Raw genomic sequence first — 15956 nt, 5'->3', positions numbered from 1 at the left:
AAACCCTGTCTGACCTGAACCTCTGTCCTTCCCACCCGTCCGGGCTCCGGCCTTCTGTTCCATGAGCTTCCCCAACTCCTCCCATGCTGTTTCTGCTCCTGCAATGTGCTGTGCCCAGATCTCTGTGTGTTGCCACAAGCAGAAGTCTAGGCTCGATGTCCCTTCTCATCAAGACCATTCCAGGTCACCTACAGGAGCATTCACCCAGTCGCTGTCACATGATTCTTCCTTTTTCCCATTGATTTTACCACTGTCTGAAGTTACCTTATTTATTCATTTGGTTTGTTTGTCTTGTCCGACTGCGAGTTTCACGAGAGCAAAGCCTGTGTGTGTGTCCAGCAGTGCCCACAGCTCGACCTGCGGCCAGCTCGGTATCCCAGTGTCCCCACAATACTTCATCTGGGTCTGAGTCTAAGTTGGATCAAGAGTATGACCAGCTCGGCTTCTCAACCTGCCGCCTGAGTCAAGTTGACCTGAAGAGAGATGGCAGCTAACTGAAGGGAAGGAGGCCAGAATTCGTCATTTGATCTGCCAATTTAGATGGAGAGGATTAGACGTTGCTAAAATTGTACACAGAACTATATTTGGTTTTCCGACTAGCCCAAGATAGATTTCAGTTGAACACCCTTTAAACTGTATTTTAAGTTATTCCACTATATATCTGTTATTAGCAACATTATTTTTACTCAGTTTAACAAAGTTACATACAGCCTTCCCAAGTCAAATAAAGAATTTGTAAATCAGGAAAGTCACTCTTCTGGTATCTGAAAATGAAGAAATCATTTGTAGGCACGAAAGGTGGAGGACGTGGGGAAAGGGTTTGCCTGTAACAGAAATTCATCATAAACCCTTCAAATCAGCATCTTCAAGATCCTCCAACCCAACTCCCAACCCTTCAATTGAAACAGGAGTTTCTAAGATACTAAAGATAATAATAACCTTAATATTACATTTTATTTATCTAAAAAATTTATAGTTTTCAAAATACTTTCATATTTGATGCTTTGATATTTACAACCCAGTGAGAAAGTCTGGAACATTCATGTCATTTATAATTTCTACAGATGGGAAAATAAAGAAGTGGTGACTTTCCCAAGAGACACATCCAGAATTGCAGAGAGGACATCAAAAATAGATTTCTATCCATCTCGTACGTTCTTGGCCTCCTCTGCAGAACTAATAAAGAACGGTGCCAAGACACGTTAGAAGTTTGTGAATTAAAATCAATTTCCTTCAACTACCTTCCTTTTCTCCCCAATGTTAAATGACGCATCTAAAGGCACACCTGGCTGGGGCAGAGGCAGGACTAGAAGCTGAGACAGAACTCTCTCCATCTGACCGAGGTCGCTTATTCAATAAGAGCCATGAATTCATGCCACACCATGTGATTCACTAATCTGAGAAATTCTAGCTCAATATACAAATCGAGTTCCAGCTAACGGCGTAAATGTCTAACAACAGGGGAACAGTAAAACATGGTGTGATGGAGTACCGTGCAGCCAGTAAAAACAGTGCTTACAGAGACTGTCCCGTGATGATGACAGCTGGCACTAACTCTGCCCCCAGTACTGATTTACATACATATTATGGGACAGATAGTTTATGTCATAATTAAATAACTGCGTCATAAAACTAACAGCTTCATCACAACCTTTTCAGAAAGCGAGGCACAGAGGCATTAAATGACGTGAATAAGCTTATCAGTTGGCAAGGACAGCAGGGCCAGGGTTTGGATTATTTAACTCTGCTGGGAAGTTTGTCTCAAAGCCTGTGTTCTTCACAAATACAGACACAGCCTGAGACAGTAGCGACAGTCTAGAGTGAAAAAGCCCGGTGTGTGCATGTGTGTACGTAAGCACACATGCATTTACGTATGTGTAGGTACTGATAACGTTTTTGATGTAAGTATGTATTTTGATCATGTGAATTTTGATAGTTATTAGGAGCTATCATTTACTAAGTCCCTATTTAATATGCTATGTACCAAGGTAAGTGAAGAGTATACATTCTCTCATTTAATTTCCCCAGCAACCTCAGGTGGTGGTATTTCACCCACTGTACTGATGGCATCACCGAGGACTAGGGAACTTCAGATTGTTTATCTCCACAGCCCACGTTATACACTAAACAAATTATAACAGTGGTTGGTTCTTTTATAACTGTAGACCTCCACACCCCCACCCCATACTCACACAGAGCACACCCTGGGAGCACATCCTGGGAGTACACACTGGGGGCACACGCACACTGGGAGCACACACTGGGGGCACACGCACACTGGGAGCACACACTGGGAGCACTCACATCCTGGGAGCACACACTGGGGGCACACGCACACTGGGAGCACACACTAGGAGCACTCACATCCTGGGAGCACACACTGGGGGCACATATTGAGAATACACAAATGAGTATACACAATACACAATATGCCATGACAGAGCCCTTGATTTGGGGGCAAGGAACAAACAAACAGAAAATAGCAATTTAGATTTATTGCGAGATTAACACTTTGTCTCAAGACCGCAGCATCAACTCCTGCCTAGTAGCCAGGCTGCTAACCTGCTGTACAAATTTGGGACTTACCATGCCAGTCTCCTCAATCAGATGAGCCAATTCCTTAAAAATAAATCTCTGTCTCCCTCACCACCTCTCTCTCCCATCTTTCTTTCTCTGCCCCTCTCTCCCTCTCCTCTGGCCCTGCTCTCTGTGTATGAGAGACTGTTACCACCAAGTCTGTTTTCTGTTGAGGAAATGGGCTCACCAGCTGCCCAAGGTCACACACATGAGGTTGAGCCCAGGTCACTCTGAGCTCTCAGTCTCTTTGATCTCTGCTATGTGGCTTACAGGTGGAGTGCTGATGGCCACGTGAGCACAGGGCAGGGTGCGCCTCACCCCACCTGATGGACATGGGGGCTCGATTGAAGGGACAACCTTGCTTGACCTTGACTGGCAGGACAGACTGTTGCCCTCTGGAGAAGGGAAGGAACAGTGCCTGGCAGGGAAAGAGCACGGCAAGGACTGGCTGGCAGGTTGGCGGGAAACAAGGGTGGAAGGCAGTGCAGCGCGTGTGGGCAGGTGGAGGTATCTGAGAAGCCTGGAGAACAGCTGAAGGCAAGTGAGGAAACTGATCTTTTTGATGGCCATGAGGAAGATGTATAGGAAGGTGGAAGCAGCAAGGTCTGATCAGATGCGTTATCAGCGGGAAAAAGGGGAGAAAAAAGACCCAAGGATGATTTAAGAAGAATAATCTACAGCTCTGGGGAACTACTACGTGGGACAGGAAGGGGGAGGAATCAGAAATGAATCCAAACACCAACTCCAGCTTGGCCTCTTGGTAGACACAGTTCTGTGAATTAGGGACACAGGGGGCTGAGAAGCCTGGTGGGTAAAGTCCACAGCACAGAGGCAGGGTCCTACCTGCTTCAGAGTTTAAAGACCACTTCCCACCATGACTACAGGGGCTAGTGCTGCAAGCTTCTCACGTGTCCCTTCCAGTCTTCGACTAGAGCATTTGTAAAGGCAGGCGTGCAGGTAAACCACCTGTGTTCCAGCTTCAGTCACTGCATTTCGACTTTGGGAAATGGCCATGGCTGGGAGTGTACAGTAACGTATCACCCATGCCAACCCTGTCCATCCACAGGAGCAGCCTGGAGAGAAAGACAGCTGTCGTCGATCGGTAGCACCATACAGGGTCAAAACAGGGCACTGAGAATGAAGGACAACAGAATATAGTGGTGAATTCACAGAAGGGTGAAGAAAGAGAGATCTGCCAGCCCTGTCTGCAGAAGAGATGCAGCCATCTGCACGGGAAGCCACACAGGGAGGGTGGTGTCTGCGCTGAAGGCTGAGAAAGCTGCAAGTGACCAGCAAATGGAGAGAATGGTCTGAGCAGAAAAGACCTGCCATGGGCACCTCACTCTTTCAGGCGGTTCCGTATCCATGATGTCATGGGATCTTCAGATGACCGCATGAGGTAAGGAGCCAGCATTATTCCCACCTTCCAATAGGGCAGCTGGAGCCACCCGTTCAGAGCTCACTCAAGGTCGCATGGCTGGGGGGGAGGCACAGGTGGTCTCCAGGACAGAGTCCTTCCCACCACCCTGTGCTCACTCAGCAAGAGCGAACTCAGGAGCTGCGGAATCAGAGGCGAGAGCTATAAACGGCCACACTGTGTGTGTGCTCAGTAGAACAACGACCCCGGGGACACATCCATTGCTGACTTTTGGCAGTCACCCAAGCAACCTCAGCACCTTTGAACATGAAAGACACTGTGGGTTCCAAGTCTTTGTCTATTCACATTTTTGGAATCATTACTAAAATAAACTTGACTTATACTCTTAAAGGAGAATAAAAGTCCTTAGTTAAGTTGTTGCATTTGGCCTTGCTTTCCTCAAGTATAAAATACAGTTGGACCTGTTTGGTTGATGTTCAGATGATGGCCACACGATCACGTTTTCATGATACGGGCCAAGGCTTTCACAGAATGCCACTGAACACCAAGCCATCCTTCTCGGGAGGAAAAAGGGGCTTTTGTTCATGGTGGGAGCCAGGCTTTTTGATAAAATGTTTTGTAGAATATAGGCTGTGAAAGTTTAGAGGCCGCTGGACTAGTGACATCACATCATGACCCTTTTCCTCATAAAATTCCAGGAAAACAATAAATGCCCTAAAAGGAGCCACAGGATGAAACATTGTGTGAGGCAGCCTTCTTAGGCTGACGGGATCTGAAGGATGTGACCTGGTAATAAAATTAACTGGCTTCGTTCTGAAGACTGCTTTGAAACCCTTTCAAATTTAGATGATCTGCTGTTTGCTGGTCAGCCAGAGAGCCAGGCCAAATGATTTTAGATCCCAGTAGTACTTTGCATTTTAAAAAGAGCGAGCACTTGACTGGAGACACGTCTGGCTGATAAACGCTGGTTCTGCTACCTTTAGGACGTAGGAAGGGGTCACCTTGAGCAGGTGACTTAACCTCCTGGGCCTTCCTTTCCTTCTGTTTAACTTAAGAACAGGAGCACAGTAGTTTCCCCTGTCCTCGGTTTTACCTTCTGTGGTTTTAGCTACTGGAGGTCAACTGTGGTCTGAAAATATTAAATGGAAAATCCCAGAAACAAACTATTTGTAAGTTTTAAATTGTATGCCATTTGAGCAGCATGATGACATCTCACTGTGGCTCCTGTCCAGTCCTGGGGCACTCTCGCTGGACATGCCCCTTCCTGGGGGCACTCAGTGGTCCTCGTGGCCTCCAGCCCAACTGCTGCTATGGCAATGTTTGTGTTCAAGGTCAGTGACAGCCCCGCCCTACACAGGACGCAGTCAGCACTCACGTCTCCTCATTTTATCAACTTGCTTGTTGTACCCGTAAACAAGGTATTTTGAGATGCACAGAGAGATACATTCTCTCCACATTCCCATACGACACAACTTTTATTATAGTGTACTGAGTATATTGTTTATATTAGGGTAGGATATAGTAATTGTTATTGTATATTGTATTATTGTTCTGTTTTATTATTAACTGTTGTTGTTAATCTCTTACTGCGCCTTATTTATGAATCAAACTTTACCATAAGCGTGTACATACACACATCTATGGACAAAAGCACACTGCACATGGTTCAGCACTGTCCCTGGGTTTCAGACATCCCCTGGGATCTTGGAGGTCCCCCTGTGATAGGGAAGGACAGCTGTGCTCATCTCTCCACCACAGAGACCTTGTCAGAGTGGAATACACACATGAGTGTGGCACCAGGTGCTGGCCACTGCGCTTCTGAGAATGGCGTCTGAAAGCCCTTGGTCCTCACTTTCACAGTGAATAAGACTCCCTGAGACTGAGTGGGGAAACCCCAGAGGCACCTGCTGGGTGAATAAAGCGTTTTCTAAACTTTTGTGTGTGCAAATGTCATAAGATCTTATCACGATGTCCTAAGTGGCCCTAACATTTCCCTGCTTATACTTTTATTAGAGAGGTATAACACTGGTAACTCTGAATGGCCTTTTAAAAATTCCTAAGATACTAGTCCTGATACATGAGTGGACCTGAACAAAATTAAAACGAAAAATGAAAGTTTCTGATATATGTCAAAAACATTGTGGGTGGTTGTGTAATTCTGATCTCGAAGTGCCACTCATCACGGGGTTCACGTCACTCCGTGGAAATGTGCAGGCCCAGAATGGTCAGTGAGCTCTCAGCTCTGTCTTGGGTCGGGCCCTGCTGGCTGTACCTAGAGGTAAAGGAATCCAGGTACCAAAGATAGATCTGCACTTGGACGCCTACTGGAACCCTGTTCACCCAGCAAAGATGTGAATCAACCGGAGTGCCCGTCAACAGAGGGTTGGATAAGAAAAGGTGGGGTGCGTATACACACACATCACACAGACACAGACACAGATGAACACTACTCAGCTGTAAAAAAGAAGGAGACTGTATCTTGTGCACCAACATGGGTGGAACTTGAGGCCATTATCTTAAGTGAAGCAACTCACTCATGGAAAGGCAAATCCTGCACGTTGTCATGCTAAGTGGACGCTAAATACAGTGCACACAGGGAATCAGAGCGCAGGACGTGGGCAGCAGGACTCGTGGGGTGGGGAGAGGAGCTGCTGGGTAGGCATGGCGTGCATTGCCTCAGCGATGGCTGTGCTGAGGGCCCGACTTCAGAACACAATTTATACATACAAATAAATACCTACGTACAAATAAAAGGAAATGGAGAAAAGCCATCGGGGCTTGGGGCCATGAGCTAAAGCAAGGACATGACACTCATCCATTTACTTAAATATGCCGTAAGAAGAAATCCAAGAGATGCCATCATAAGACACTCATGGAACCAAATCAGAGCCCAGGGTTCCGAAAGCCCACCTGTCATGTGATACGGGGCTCACACAGGCTCAAGCTGACTGACTTCTGCAGAAGGAAGCAAACCTTCCGAGCCCTGGAAGGAACTCATCAGCGCCTACCTGGATGTTGCCTCTCCTGATCCTCTTTGTAGTTCCCTGCCCTATTTCCCAATCCAGACACAGTGGCCCCCGTACCTGCACGCCAAGCCCCTTTCTGAGCCTGTGCACCTGCTGTTTGCCCTGCCTCCTGGACTCCTCCTCCAGGTGACTATGCAGCTGCCCACTCCCTCCCTCCCTGTGCTCAGTGTTTCTCGTTGAGGCTTCTGTCTCTGCTTACACCTGCAACCCCATCCGCCCCACTGCAGTCTTCTCCCAAGTACGTACCCCCATCTAATACACTCTGTATTTTATTTTTGTCGTCATCTCTCTCTTGCCCCAGACATGAAGTTCTACGTAGGCAGAAATGTTTATGGGCTTTGTTCATTACTGAACTTACAGCACAGAGAACAGTGCCTGACTCCTGGCACACATTTAAGACACACGTACAACTGTTGAGGAATAAATAAGAAGTCCTGGACTAGGAGCTACAGAGGAGGGGTGCACACATGCATTTTTGCTCTTCTAGTACAACAGAGATACAACACTAACTTCTGGCATAATGCAAAATAGCAACAGAAGAAAGAGCAATAAAAGGCAGATAGTTATGCATTTAAGTCATCCGTGTGTTAGGGAAAAGTATATTTTGAGGCAGAAGGAAAAGGGGGCAATCATTAGAATTCAGACTGTAGAGGGAGTTGATGTGGGGCTCCCAATCATTCTGTGAGTGCTAGAGACTGGGAGCTGGAAGGCCCAGAGGTCACAGCTCAGCCCTCTCACTCTGCACACAAGAAAACAGCTCAGATGTGACTCCTCAAGGCACACGGCCCAGCAGCACAACACTGACACTGCTGGGCTCATGTTCTTTATACCAAAGAGACTCGAACAGAAACTTCCCCGAAGAAGGCAGGCGCATGGTCTACAAACACATGAAAAAATGACCATCATCTTTAATCATCAGAGAAATGCAAATCAAAACTACTTTCACATATCATCTAACTCCAGTGAGATTAGCCCACATCGCAAAATCCCAAAACTACAGATGTTGGCGTGGATGCGGAGAGAACGGAACACTTCTACACTGCTGGGGGAATGCAAGCTAGTATGACCTTTTTAGAAAGAAGTTTGGAGAACACTCAAGGAACTAAAAGTATACCTACCATTCGATCCTGCAATTCCTCTACTAGGTATATACCCAGCTGATCAAAAATCAATTTACAACAAAGACATTTGCACCAGAATGTATACTGTAGCCCAATTCATAATTGCCAAGTCATGGAAACAGCCCAAGTGCCCATAAACCCTGAATGAATTAACAAATTGTCATATATGTACACCATGGAATACTATGCAGCCATAAAAATAGATGGAGACATCACATCTTTTGTGTTTACCTGAATGGAGCTGGAATATATTCTTCTTAGTAAAGTATCTCAAGAATGGAAAAAAAAGCATCCAATGTGCTCAACACTACTATGAAGTCAATATATAATCACCCACACATTCATATGAATAGTAAAACATAACTATAGTCCAGAAAGTAGAAGGGAAGAGGAGAGAGAGGGGAGGGGAGGGGGTGAGGGGATATGGGAGGAGGGAGGGTATATGGGGGGACCTCACCTAACATGCATGATGCATGGCACATTTCAAAACTATTAAGGAAAGAGTATAATTGTCTTACCACAACTAATAGGTAAGTGAGGTGATGGATGTGTTAATTAGTTTTAATGTAAGCATTTCACATCGTTTATTGAATCAATACACTGAACCCCATAAATACATCAATGTACTCAGTTATGATTTAATAAAGAAAAATAAATAATTAAATTAAAAACAACAACAACAACAAAAACCCAACTGCACATAATGAATGAACACATTGCACTCTACGAGGAACAAGGCCTCTAGTCAGGAACAATTTAACATCTAGAAAACCTTGCCTCCCCTGTCCTTACCACGGAACACACAAACACATCACGCCACATTACACCCATCTACATCCATGCATCTATCTAAAAGCTCTTTCCCAGATTCTAAGCCCACTCTCTGGCTCCAGAGCTATACTGTTTTCACACTGGGTCATAAACCAAAAAAAAGGTAAGAGGACCTGTAAGAGAGACGTGGGCCAGGAGACCGGGGCAGAGGGGAACGGGGGGCAGGAGTGCAGGGAACGGGGGGTGCGGGGTCACGTACAGGATGTCGGCAAAGCCGGCTCTGGAAATTTCATTGAACAGCTTTGCTATATAATGTGCCTCTTTCCATTATGAAATCATTTCCTTGGAGCTAATCACCCAGGTAATACAAGCTCGGGTACATCCTTTCAAAGGAACTCGTCTTTTGTTTCTCAGAATACGTTATCTCTATCCCACAATTCAGCCCATCACAATATATTCTCTTATTTTCTAATTGCTTCGTGTGTATAGGTATTTTTCTCCTGCAGCAATATATATTTGAGCATTTATTTTTATTATATCCACCATAATACCCCAAATGATGCTGAATAATGCCCAGCATGCAGTCATCCGGGTCATTCCTATCTGGTTTTGTCCACTTAGTCGGTAAATAAATGTGTTAGGCATTTGCTAGGTGCCCAGAGCTAAGGAGAGAGTGGGGACTTGGTGCAAGATCCCCGCCCTCCTGGGCTTACCCTGAAGGGAGATATTCAGCCCAGGCCCCAAGCCATACACACAGCGCTGAGGAGCGAGAGGGGCCCAAGAGGAATGCAGAAGCCCATGAGTGTGTTTGGGAGCCTGGGGTGACAGGACGGCTCCTGAGGAGGTGACAGTTTTTCTTGGACCACAAGAGAATGGGGACTCCACGAGCTGGGGAAAGAGTGCTCTAGGAAAAGCAACGGCCGGGAGGTGGGAAGTGCTCGTCCCAGTCCCAGCACTATGGGCACGCAGGTGGCTTCAGTGTGTGGGAGACTTTGACAGGTTGAAGGAGCAGCTGGCTCTTGTAGGTCATGGATTTGAAGAGAAATGGGAAGACATGGACGCTTTTAAACAAAGAAGTCACATGAAGTAAAGTGTTTAATTCTAGAAGTTGAGCATCTTTCTGACATCCTACTGACCAGGCCTCCTCAGGTCTGAAGGTTGTCCCCACATCTCTCCCACAGTACGCTGCCCACAGATTGGTTTGGTAGACAGCACAAGACATCTGCCTCACACCCTGCTCTCCCCCAGGACCCTGCTCCTATCGCGCCCCCCCCTTCTCTCTACGACCTCTTTCTTGTTCAGCTACTTTCTCCTCTGGGACTTTTCCAGGCACCTGAGCCCAGACCCACTATAATCCCTATCCGTTCTGTCCTCTCAGGGAATGCTCTCTCTCTCTCCCCCTCTCCTAATTCCATTTATGAGCTCCTGTAACAACCTCACCCACAACAGAAGTTCATACGCTTACACTGAATCCAGACAAGGCAAACCGCACATCTGGAAGTAAACTCAATCATAATTGCTCTATCTTTCCTAAGAAAGTGTGAGTAAATATAAGTAGGTTTCATAGAAGTACTGAGCACATTGGATACTTTTTCCTCCAAAAAAAAAAAAAATTTGAAAAATCCAAGGTTATGAGTCTCTAAAACTTCTGAAATATTTACAAATTTTCTGGAAATATTTACAAATTTTCTCTCCAACTCCTCATTGTCTTCTAATTAAAACTTCTTCCTCTCGATTAGCAACATTCAAAATTAAAAACATATGTAATGCCGTCATTCTCTTCTGGCTGATTGCTATGGTAACTATACTATTATTTATTTGTTTGTAATTAGAATCTTAACTAGATATTGGGGTAGTAGACTTTGGTGGACTAGTGTGAGACTCTCACCACCGTCATTAACATCATTACTCCTATGGGAAAACCTGCTCTCACAAGATTTCAGGAACATAAAAATTGGGAGTTGGTGACTTCCTGCAACATGTTTATTTGAAACATGAATAGCATATGTGAAAAATCTAGATGAAGGAATTACCCAGAGGCTTCCAGCCTGGTTTATCTAAGTTAATTTTTTAAAACTCCATACTCCTATTAGAGAGTTAAAGTTGACTCCTGGAATTTGGATGGGACAGAGACATCCAAAGAGATTCTTTCTGAAACAAAGCACTGGGGAAGGAGAAAAATTACATGAGTGATAGAACATATATTAGAATCTCATATGCATGCTGAGGTCTTCGGAAGTGATTTTACCATACAAGGAAAGGAAATCAGTAGGAGAGTTAGAAACGTTCCCTTTAAAACTTCTTGGCTAACTAATAAATAAGCAGCTCCTGCTTCAAAATGCTTTATTTCTTTTTGATTATATCAAAGAATTTACCAAATATTATAAGATTCCCTTTATAGATGAGAAAAAATATTTTACTGTTTATAAGGTTTATTGCAACAACAGAAACTTGTAATCTTGAATTATGCAAAATTTTCTAAATTATAATTTTGGACATAAAATGCATTAACAAGGAATTATAGGGTGTGGTCCTGTGAGTACTGATATTTAAGACAGAGAGAGAGAGAGAATGTGCAGTCACAGAAACTAGGGCCAAATTTTTAATTAGGCTAACATGCCCACCTTGATACAAAGCAAAAAGGAAAGGTTCCTAGAAGGTAAAAAATGTGCACTTTGTTGTGAAAGGGACTTGGGTTCAAATTCCATTCTGCCATTTTTTTTTTTTTTTTTTGCCTCAGTGTACTATTCTTTATTTTTGAAATTTAGAAAAAGTTCTGCAAAAGCATTGTATACATACCAATTAATTGCAGGTTATTATAAGTAGCAAATCAATAAAACTTATTAAATAAACCTGAACATTGCAGTTAAACCCCCTGACCACTTAAAAATAGGCTCGTTAATTTTTAAAATTGCTGTATGGAATGAAATCATTGGCACTCAGGAACTGATCTTTCTAAATAGCTCCTAAGATCCTAAATATGGAACCAAAAACACAAAACACCTCCAGTCAGCTCTGCATAGACAAGAAAAGTACTTTCCAGACAGTCTCACAAATAAACAGATAGCCTAGGAAACCCTGACCTAGTTCCACTTATTTTAGGAAGGGTGGCTGAAAGATGCCATCTTCAAATTATAATAATGACTTGTAAATAAAACCTTCCTCAAATCGTTGCCCAAACACACAGACCACATTGTAAGCTTGGCCAATGCATATATTCCTTAGCAAATGATCCCCTTTGCTCACCCTCTCTGGAGTCCCATTCACCCTCATAAGGCGGCACATCACGTGGCTTTCTCTAGGTAAGAAACAACTCCTTGCCAACCATTGCAAGAAAGTCCAGTCCACAGGAAGCAACAAATCAAGGCCCATAAATATATATGTACATATATATTTTTAAATAAAAAATGCGTGACATGAAGCCTAGTGCCACAAACACCTGATAAGCTGCTTGAGGTCCCTCAGACTGCTCTTGCAGCTTCCCACAACATTGAGACCAGTGGGGAGGTGGAACATTCCTCATCTGTGACCAGGATTTCCAACAGACATTTCAATGAATGGCGCCTATATCCGGTTCCACACAAACAAAACACAGTTTCCTAAGAGCTGTTCTGCTGAATATTTGTTTACTCTTGCTTTACACAAAGTAGACAAGTGGCTTTGAAAAGTGGCTGTGGCCATGCTTTTTCTGAGGAGCACGCTAAAACACTTCAGTGACACAGTAGTGCACACACACCAGGGAAAATGTACATTCTCTCCCTCTCCAGAATACGTTTGAGTGGGTGGCTGTGTATGTGTGCGCGAGACAAACCTAGTTGAGAAGAAACATCATTTTAACCACCTAGATGTTCAGTGGCACATTCTCAGAGTTCACAATGTTTCAGTCAAGAGCTGCTGTGACAGGGTTTTAGGGTGCCTTTTAGGGGGTTCCTCACCTTTCCAAGGTGATTGCAATAGATGTAACAGCCTGGCTTCTCTAGGGATGAGTGAAGTGGAAATAATAATGATACACACACCTTCAGGGTAAGAGCATTTCAGAAGTGAAATACTGGAAAGCGGTATCAGAAGCTTGAACATACATCGCCCAAAAGACTGGCAAAGAAGTGGGAAGATATATAATGGGCAAACTTATTTTTGGTTTAGGTTCCTACCTGCCTTTCTAAGGTCATAGAACTATTAAGCTAATAGGGCTAAAAAAGCATTTAAATAGGAACCATGGGTGGGAAAAAATAGTTTCATCTAAATTGTGAAGCCAGTGGGAACACGTGCTCAATTTCTCTTGCAAGGATGTGCTGGAAGGCAACCGTACCCAGGGTGTCACCTCTAGCTCACACCAGCACTAAGATAACATCCTTCATTAGGTAACTCTGCAAACCCACAGCAGTAGTGCTAATTCAGCCGCAGCACGAGTCTTTGTTACAGCTCTCATTTCATTTTAGGCAGCTCAGATAAGCTCATCACAGGGCTCTGAACTGACATTCTAAGATGGCACAATAGACCCTATTACCAGGAGAATTATTAATGAGCATCAAAGACTGTTACTACCTTCAAAGAAGACACTTTAGTTCCTTAGTTTGCAAGACAAGAAGTAAAATGGAAGATTTCCCAATTCCCTATGTAAGATCAAATCAGGATGTGTGCAGGTGCATTTTTTTAAGTGCTATATTTATCTGGAGAAATATAGCACTTCTGTGCACAAGATTTTTTTCTGAACAGAATAACCCACATGAGCTTTTAATTGAAAAGCACATAAGTAATACTCTTTCTGTTTGCCTTGTCTTATTATTCAAAGATTAAGTCTATTTTGAATTGACAAAAATGATTGAATCTAAGAGCCGTAGCAATCTCAATTCATTTAGGCCTGTATTTAAAGAACTAGCTTGAGAGCCCTTTGCAAACAAGACCCGGCTCCATAACAAAATGATACCCAATCTCTCATTTAAGGCTATTTTCTAAAATCCGTAGGTTTTGTTTCTAGAATTCTTCACTCCCTCAAATCACATTAACAACGTTTGACAGGATGACAGAGAAAGCAAACGGAATTAATTTCTGCCACTAAGTAGGGGCCGCAGTGTTGTTTTGGTGAAACCATCGTCTTCTTATTCCATTTTGGTAAATTTCTAAAGAACGGTTCAAGTCCATAGGACAGACCTTGGCTTAAGAGGTGGCCTCTCTGCCGTTTTCATGGCTGATTTGTGACCCATTATGCACTCAGTTCTGCATTGTGAAATCCATGCTGGGGACAAATTTCTGCCTGTCATCTTAGGAAAGGCCAGGAGTTTTACACCATCCTTAGTGTGAAAACAGAAAATCAAAGCCAGCATAGAGCTGCTTGCTTCTTTCTTGATCAGCTTACTGCTTTTTTGAGGCAATTCTCACTGTCACTATTTCAGGCCGGCAAGGTAATTTAGTGGAATAAAATACAGTTTAAACAGCACTGGGCAGGAAAAGTTCCTCCTTATACTTAATATTAATTGTAAAATGATAACCAGTAAGTAATCATTTGATGTTTGGCTGAAAACCATTGCACAGTGAAAGCGTTTGGGAAGCACAATCTTCTTTTAACCTGATAAGACCCTGAATCAGGGCCCAAGAGGCCTGGATGTTTTTCATATGGTCCTCATTCTGTGACGGTGACATCCCCAGAAAACTACAGTTTATGGACCAAATTTGCTGCACCCCTCATCCAAGCAATAGAATGTTAATTGCAGAGATAAAAATGTCTCAGGATAATAAAAAAAAAATTTAAACAGTTTACTGAAAATGACAGTATGGATAACTCTGCCAATGACCTCTCCTGTCTAATGTCAATTTCAGAAACCAAGTTTCCATTGTAAATGTTTAATCAGTGCAGTCCCAGGAATCCAGAACAGAAAACCTTATTTTTTCACCCAACTTATTCGCTCCGCAAGCTCTTTCCCAGCTGTCTCAGCTCTCTGCAAATGCTTCAGGCTGTGAGAGCAAAGCCGGGAGCTCTGTAGGTTCAGAGTCAGGCAGAAGCCCTGCGGTTTGAGTCCCCTCCTCCGAGCCCAGGTCGGCAGCAAACCAACCGCAGCATTCCGGCTCGCAAAGCCCTGGCCGGTTTCTAGGACCGCCACAGACACCGCTGCCGCGTTCTTTAATGCTGCAAACCCTGCAGAGCCAGAAAACCCCAGCGGAAAGCATCCTACCTTCCATCATGGTGGCAGAATTGCATTCCTCAATCTCCAAGGAGTCTGCAGAGACGCGGCAGGATGGGACTCCAGGTCCAGCGAGGTCCGCCCCGCGCCGCCGCGGAGGTCCGCTCTGTCCGCCGCCGAGGTCGGGGGAGCCGCGCGTCCGCCCGCGGGCCAGGCCAGGCCGGGGATGCTGCGGCCGCTTCACCTGCAGGCCGGGAAGATGCGGCGGGGGGGCGCGCGCCGGCCAATCCCGCAGCCCGGGCCCGCGTCACATGGCGGCCGCGCGCACCTCCCGGCACCAGACCCAGCGCGCAGGACTGCTCGCGTCCCCGGTCCCCGCCTGTCACCCAAGACGCGGCCCCTTCCCCACCGTGACGCGCTCGCCCCGCCCTCCGCGTCGTCGGCTGAAGCCGGAGCCGCGGCCCGCGCTCGGGAGTGACCGGCAGGCGCGGCCACCCGGCCCGGGGCTCGGGCGTGACCGGGGCACCTGAGCAGCTCGCGCGAGGCTTTCTGTATTTTTTTAGAAAAATTTCTTAATAATCCTGCTCAGACTGAAACCTAAGCAGCATCCCGGTAGCTCCCATCACCTCCTGCCCTGAAGGCCGCCCGGTGGCCTCGGCGCCCATCTGCGCGCCCTCTCCCCCTCTCCCTCCTTCCCTCCTTCCCTCTCTCTCCCCCTTTCTCCCTCCTTCCCTCCCTCTCTCTTTCCTCTCTCTCCTCCTCCTCCTCCTTCTCTCTCTCTCTCTCTCTCCTCTGCCCCATTCAAGTCAGAAAAATAATCAATCTAGCTGACGTCACATCCCAAACAATTATCCTCGAAAGGGTGATGCAGGAGAAATTTCGTCCCAGCTGCCTCCGCCAGCGCCAGGGAATTAATTGAGCATGACAATCCGAAGAGCTGGGGACTGTCCCTGAGACAAAGAAA

The 15956-nt window shown here is 45.3% G+C and overlaps 1 protein-coding gene across 14 annotated transcripts in view; it reads right to left on the bottom strand.

The window, feature by feature from the left end:
* Positions 1–15128, bottom strand: part of SGIP1 (SH3GL interacting endocytic adaptor 1) — a 193994-nt gene extending 178866 nt beyond the window's left edge. For all 14 annotated transcript variants that reach the window (XM_053590451.1, XM_053590452.1, XM_053590453.1 and 11 more), the window contains exon 1: positions 15044–15128. In XM_053590451.1, coding sequence (XP_053446426.1) covers positions 15044–15053 — 10 coding nt within the window. In that variant the 5' untranslated portion in view covers positions 15054–15128. The remainder of the gene's footprint in view (positions 1–15043) is intronic.
* Between the last annotated feature and the right edge of the window lie 828 nt (positions 15129–15956).

This window comes from Nycticebus coucang, chromosome 5 (assembly GCF_027406575.1).
Source record: "Nycticebus coucang isolate mNycCou1 chromosome 5, mNycCou1.pri, whole genome shotgun sequence".
In the NCBI taxonomy this organism is placed as follows: domain Eukaryota; kingdom Metazoa; phylum Chordata; class Mammalia; order Primates; family Lorisidae; genus Nycticebus; species Nycticebus coucang.
Note: the sequence above shows the minus strand (reverse complement) of the source record. Positions and strands in the feature narration are given on the sequence as shown.